Below are 7263 nucleotides of genomic sequence, written 5' to 3'. Positions count from 1 at the left end.
CTTAGAAACTAAATTTGCCATCCTCTACCTTCTTTACATTGTTCAATAAGATATTCAACATTTTTAGGTATGCAGAAAGTTCAGTTGGTTCGTGGTCTTTTGAATAATAGAATGTGAGGTTCTGTAAAGAAAAAAAAATTATTATTTGGTTAAGAAAAAACAATAAGGGTTTGGTAAAAAAGGGAAGGTAATCTAATACCGATATATTTTATTTGCAAAGACATTTTTTGTCTCTACTTTTGGCACTTTTTCTGTGCCAGAATAATAGGCAGGAATTACATTTAATATTTAACACGTAATGCTTTTATACCGCTGACGGTCATCTGTAATAATTTTTAAATTTTATACTTTTGTGATAGCCAGCTGCAGCTCCTATAGTTGATCATAACTACCACCGGCAGCCGTAAATTAATAAATGGTTTTAAACTATTAACTTTTAAAGGGAGCTACAAAAATGTACTAAAAATATTGCAATGGGTTACAGGAAATCATTAAACATTTTTTGATATAATAAACATATTTTTTAAGTTTTTTAATGTTTTTTACTATACTATAGTACATACAAATCTCGATACAAATTGAATGACATGTAAAAATATGTCAATAAAACATATAATGTGAAAGGCCGCAGTCACATGGCAGTCAACGTGTTAAGATAATTATTACTACATAAAATATTACTGACTGCCACAAAAGAAAGGCTACATTTAAAGAATACAACATTCTTTAAGCCTTAATTCAGAGGCCCCAAATAGTAAATCGCAGACAAGAAAGAAAAAGTAAATACCGTTAATATTATACATTCTAGAGTTATAATCTATCATTTTTGTTCATTGGGTTTTACCAATGTTTGCAACTTTAATGGCCTATAAAAAATTTCCAGATTTCTTATTTGGCCCTTCAAAAATTTTAATTGGTTACCCTCGTCTTAGTTAATTTTCATCACTACGCCACATGTAAAAGGTGAGCTTACATTAGAGCTCGAACATGAACAAATGCTACTGGATGAATTCAAAAACATATTTAACCTTGATCAGTCTGCGTTTGGGGCAAATGAAAGCATTTGTTCGTGTTTGATTTGACCATTTACATAGGTTTGTTCAGAACCAAGAGAGCATTATTACAGAGCCAAAATAATTACTCTTGTTTAGAATATAAGATTTTCAGGCCAGCTGCCTAAAATTAATAATACCCAAAAACTCACCAGGTTCATGGATCATATAATGAACCCATCCCTTGCTCTGTTGTACTCCAATTGATCTCCATTCGTCTTCAGAAAGTAAATGTGTTTTTGGTATGCTTTTTGCCATCTCTTTAGGCAACACCACATGTCTAAAAATATGTTATAGAATTAAAATAATATTATCAACATTTTAAATTTAAATTAGGTTAAAATAGGTATAACTTTTAAATATACCTACCAACTAATTATATAAACTTTTATTTATGAATAAATATTTATAAAAATGTATTAACTCTTTAAACAAATAAGGTGTAATATTTGAGTAATTGGTAAATAATAATTAAAATTGTTTAAAATGCAGATATTAGTAAATACTTAAGGTGGTAGAGCAGTGTAGTACCTACAGATAATTATATTGTAATATAATATGGCTTATTGTCCGCTTATTGTCAAATATAGGTAAATGTAGATATATTATCACAGCTGTTTTTAAACTATTTAGTTCATGCTTCCCATAAAATAGATTTCATATGCTCAACAACTTCGATGAAAGATATAGGTAAATAATAAAAAAAACAAATAGTTAGGTATCTTTCTTTAATTATTTTTAAAAACAAATAGATACTAACTTATTTTATTTTGTATATTAAAAAAAGATTAATATTATGAACAGTACCTATGATTGTTTCCCACATACTAAAATTTGAAAATTAATGTCAAAAGCACAAACGGTTTAAAAATGAGTGCCCATATCTCATTATTTCTTGCCTCATATCGGGAACTGCTAGGTACTATGCAATATTTAAAAAATAGCTAATTACTACCAAATTGAATCAAATAAAATATTCTCAAAACATCTATTATATACCTAACAGCCGATAAAATAAAGGTACCTATTAGAAAAAATACATTTAAATTGGGAAACTGAACAAATATTAGCAGAGGACCTATCTATTATGTATCTACCAATAAACAAGTTCTACAGAAACTGAATTATATTTTTCAAGTATGTATACAATAATTATCTAAGGCCAGGGGGCCTTCAACACGCTGTTTTTAAATGAAGCCCATGAGCAGATTTTAAGCATAGCATGTTTAAACATGATACCTACATCATAATATGTTAATATTATTACCTAATAACCTTTTTTTTCTTATTATATAATTTTACTGTATATATTTACAGCCATCAATATATTTTAAAAGTAATAGGTGGCATGCTGCCTAAAGAGGTTAAAGGCCCCTGCTTTAAGAGGTGCTTAAAGAAAAAATTACGAATTTAAATGCACAAATAAAACAACCAGTGCAATACTGGTTCTACTACTTATTCTTTTATTTAGCGCACAATCAGTAGGAATGTCAATTATGATTAATACATATTTTTTATTTATTTATGTCATATTGTAAGAAATAGGTTCTGTGAGACATTGAGACATGGAAATACCTGCTTAAAATGTATAAACTTATTTATCTCCAAAAACAAGTACAAGAAAATAAAAAGTGTTTTTCAAAATGAAATAAATTGTCTCATCTGTAGGCATCTATCAGGAAAATTAAATTGTTGTTCACTCTTTTACTCTACATTTACACCCAGTGGCTTACCATTCGAGTACAAAACAATACCTGCATTTAAATAGTAAATTGTACAAACCTGTATTCGTACTTGTCGTCGTAGTATTTGTCTGAATAGTAGATCTGTTTGTCAGACATTGTCGCGGACTCAGTGTACGGCTATTACCGGCTCGATGTGCTCAGTGCTGTGTTTACAAAACCCTCAGACAGACCGCCAAGAAACAACGCGTGCGACGCTAATCAGTGCACCGGCAACAGTTCAGCGTGTCTTAGATAATGACGGGTAGATACACGGATATAATAAATCGTGCCGGGTAACCTTTTTTTCACAAATGCCTTCGCCACCGGACCAACAGATGTTCTCATCCACCGCCGGGTCACAACTACGGTAAGACTACAGCACTAGGTAAATACTAAATCGCATTAACGTGTGAAACACGAAAGCACAATGCGTACGGACATACGGCGAACAATAAAATATAATATTATTATTATCGTAGAGCGTACCACCGGTCGACGGGGTGTATTATTATTATTACGGAAACGAAACGCTCGGGGCTCGGACGCACAATAGACGGCACACGAAAATACGAACGAACAACAGACGTCGATTTTGGCGGTTGGTTTTCGGATGGCGGGAACGGGACGCGGGGTCATACTGCATGATGTTGGCTACGGAAACGATAGGACGGTTCGGCATAATGTTGCCAGCTTCATACACATTCCGTTTTGGTTTGAAAACTTCAGCGCGCGCGGTGCATAGACATACCCATAGATAATAAAAGAATGGATAGGACGTCATGCCCACGAATTAAGATATACAGGATGCCGAACGACAGCCTGTTATCAGTATTTCTGTGAAGTCGAAAGTTTCCAGGTTCCCAAATTAACTTATGGCGCTGAAATGGTTACGGTGGCGAAATTCTTAACTAATTTTGTATAATTACGACCACGAATTAATTATCTTAATTCGTGATTACGACTATCAAGTATCATAATAAACATAATCACATAAGTAAAATCATGAGTAAAATATTAATTATTAAGATGGTATACAAGACATATTTCTCAACAAATGAATAATATTATAATAGGTACAATAAAAGTTTTCTTTGATATAATAATAATTCATTTGATAGGTATGTAAAATACTTTNGAGCAGTGTAGTACCTACAGATAATTATATTGTAATATAATATGGCTTATTGTCCGCTTATTGTCAAATATAGGTAAATGTAGATATATTATCACAGCTGTTTTTAAACTATTTAGTTCATGCTTCCCATAAAATAGATTTCATATGCTCAACAACTTCGATGAAAGATATAGGTAAATAATAAAAAAAACAAATAGTTAGGTATCTTTCTTTAATTATTTTTAAAAACAAATAGATACTAACTTATTTTATTTTGTATATTAAAAAAAGATTAATATTATGAACAGTACCTATGATTGTTTCCCACATACTAAAATTTGAAAATTAATGTCAAAAGCACAAACGGTTTAAAAATGAGTGCCCATATCTCATTATTTCTTGCCTCATATCGGGAACTGCTAGGTACTATGCAATATTTAAAAAATAGCTAATTACTACCAAATTGAATCAAATAAAATATTCTCAAAACATCTATTATATACCTAACAGCCGATAAAATAAAGGTACCTATTAGAAAAAATACATTTAAATTGGGAAACTGAACAAATATTAGCAGAGGACCTATCTATTATGTATCTACCAATAAACAAGTTCTACAGAAACTGAATTATATTTTTCAAGTACCTATATATACAATAATTATCTAAGGCCAGGGGGCCTTCAACACGCTGTTTTTAAATGAAGCCCATGAGCAGATTTTAAGCATAGCATGTTTAAACATGATACCTACATCATAATATGTTAATATTATTACCTAATAACCTTTTTTTTCTTATTATATAATTTTACTGTATATATTTACAGCCATCAATATATTTTAAAAGTAATAGGTGGCATGCTGCCTAAAGAGGTTAAAGGCCCCTGCTTTAAGAGGTGCTTAAAGAAAAAATTACGAATTTAAATGCACAAATAAAACAACCAGTGCAATACTGGTTCTACTACTTATTCTTTTATTTAGCGCACAATCAGTAGGAATGTCAATTATGATTAATACATATTATCTAGGTACCTATGTCATATTGTAAGAAATAGGTTCTGTGAGACATTGAGACATGGAAATACCTGCTTAAAATGTATAAACTTATTTATCTCCAAAAACAAGTACAAGAAAATAAAAAGTGTTTTTCAAAATGAAATAAATTGTCTCATCTGTAGGCATCTATCAGGAAAATTAAATTGTTGTTCACTCTTTTACTCTACATTTACACCCAGTGGCTTACCATTCGAGTACAAAACAATACCAGCATTTAAATAGTAAATTGTACAAACCTGTATTCGTACTTGTCGTCGTAATATTTGTCTGAATAGTAGATCTGTTTGTCAGACATTGTCGCGGACTCAGTGTACGGCTATTACCGGCTCGATGTGCTCAGTGTTGTGTTTACAAAACCCTCAGACAGACCGCCAAGAAACAACGCGTGCGACGCTAAACAGTGCACCGGCAACAGTTCAGCGTGTCTTAGATGATGACGGGTAGATACACGGATATAATAAATCGTGCCGGGTAACCTTTTTTTCACAAATGCCTTCGCCACCGGACCAACAGATGTTCTCATCCACCGCCGGGTCACAACTACGGTAAGACTACAGCACTAGGTAAATACTAAATCGCATTAACGTGTGAAACACGAAAGCACAATGCGTACGGACATACGGCGAACAATAAAATATAATATTATTATTATCGTAGAGCGTACCACCGGTCGACGGGGTGTATTATTATTATTACGGAAACGAAACGCTCGGGGCTCGGACGCACAATAGACGGCACACGAAAATACGAACGAACAACAGACGTCGATTTTGGCGGTTGGTTTTCGGAAGGCGGGAACGGGACGCGGGGTCATACTGCATGATGTTGGCTACGGAAACGATAGGACGGTTCGGCATAATGTTGCCAGCTTCATACACATTCCGTTTTGGTTTGAAAACCTTCAGCGCGCGCGGTGCATAGACATACCTATAAATATTGTTTATTTATATAATCTCTGTGGCGCGGAATGTTTATTTACCGGCGATGGCGGTGTCGCTGTGTTTGCGTCGCAAGGGGCAAGTAAAGTACCTGAAAATTCCTGGCTCGAAATGCTAATTGCCATTTGCCATGACAAATCACAGTAGTTATGAACCAATTAAAATGGTATTATTCTCATACAAATATTTAGGAGTGAATAGATTTTAGATATATCTACAGAATATTAAAAATAAGATGAGCAGCCTTATGATAGCTTTATTCTACAAAATTCGATGTCTTCATAAATCAACCATAGCGTTGGTAACCAACAGTTCATTGAAAAACCATTTGTGATGGAATTAATATTTTTGATGTTGAAAAAATTATAATTAAATAATAGTGTGTGGTACAAGTGACGTACAACGACATACATCAAGTTGATGGGGGGATGGTCTTGTTCCTTATCAAAAATAAGAGTAGAAACCGGATGGTATGTTGGTGTATAGAAATGAATTGTAGAACATTTTATGGAGTTTTACTTCTAGCTCAGCAGCTGCCAACAACGTAGCGACTTTTGGTCTTCCAAAACTATTCGTTCAAAGAACAATCAATATTGCTGTTTTAATTGACTGTACAATTGTCCACAAAATCCATCGGGATACCGATAATGTTCCCGGTGGGCAGATGGTCGTATTATAACTCTGGACNTAAGTAACCACGAGACTTCAGGTTAAGAAGCTTTGCAGCCTGTGTATTGGAATGGTTGTCAATGTTTTTTATTCCAGATAAACATGCATTACAACTTGTTTTCTTGCTTACACGTTTTGCTAAATATCTATTATAATGTAACAAGTAATTATTGATTTTAATTTATAAAACATCTATGTCATATTTACCCTGCTACATAATAAACGACACATTCAAATGTTTCAGCATCAGCAAAATCATTATTTCTAAAAATGTCATCAACATCCCAACGTCCTGCTTCAATCACTTGGTCAATATGATGTCTAAGTGTTAAAATTTTAGCATCTCTAATTTGTGTGGAGTTTTCTTTCATTGCATCTTTTAAGTCACCAATACTTATATATGGTATGTAATCAGAATCTTTAATTAAGTATTGATAAATAATAATCAATAACCTTTTATTTAAGTATCAATAAAGACATTTAATGAGATTCAAGTTACCTCCAGATAATGAACAATTTCCAGTTTTGGGTGGCTTTACCAAAGAGTATACTGAGAGAAGTCTATAGAGTTGAAGGAATGTCGGAGTGGATGGATGATCATTGGGACCTGAGGCTTGTCTAATAATTCCAAAGAATTTCTGAAATTTGTATTTTAGAAATAAATGTAAGTACACCTCACATAACAAACCTTTCTGTTTTTCATTATTTGGGT

The 7263-nt window shown here is 32.8% G+C and overlaps 1 protein-coding gene across 2 annotated transcripts; it reads right to left on the bottom strand.

Annotated features, from left to right (window-relative positions):
- Window positions 1-15: 15 nt before the first annotated feature.
- Window positions 16-5703, bottom strand: LOC111032812 (cyclin-dependent kinases regulatory subunit). 2 transcript variants are annotated; one of them, XM_022313271.1, is made up of 3 exons: window positions 5181-5703; window positions 1205-1332; window positions 16-121 (listed from the first exon to the last, which is right to left on the bottom strand). In XM_022313271.1, the coding sequence occupies exons 1-3, from the start codon at window positions 5237-5239 to the stop codon at window positions 81-83; spliced, it is 228 nt and encodes a 75-aa protein (XP_022168963.1). In that variant the 5' UTR covers window positions 5240-5703; the 3' UTR covers window positions 16-80. The 2 variants fall into 2 exon arrangements, with proteins under 2 accessions (XP_022168963.1, XP_022168962.1); XM_022313270.1 differs by lacking the exon at window positions 5181-5703 and adding an exon at window positions 2835-3358.
- Between the last annotated feature and the right edge of the window lie 1560 nt (window positions 5704-7263).

This window comes from Myzus persicae, unplaced genomic scaffold, assembly GCF_001856785.1.
Source record: "Myzus persicae strain clone G006 unplaced genomic scaffold, MPER_G0061.0, whole genome shotgun sequence".
Lineage (NCBI taxonomy): Eukaryota > Metazoa > Arthropoda > Insecta > Hemiptera > Aphididae > Myzus > Myzus persicae.
The sequence above is the reverse complement of the archived record's forward strand: the minus strand, read 5'-3'. Positions and strand labels throughout refer to the sequence as shown.

Coding starts and splice junctions, on each gene's coding strand:
- LOC111032812 (XM_022313271.1), bottom strand. CDS start 5,239: ATGTCTGACAAACAGATCTACTATTCAGACAAATATTACGACGACAAG. Junction 1,333..5,180: donor GACGACAAGTACGAATACAG/GTTTGTACAATT, acceptor ACATATTTTTAG/ACATGTGGTGTTGCCTAAAG. Junction 122..1,204: donor TTATATGATCCATGAACCTG/GTGAGTTTTTGG, acceptor TTTTCTTTACAG/AACCTCACATTCTATTATTC.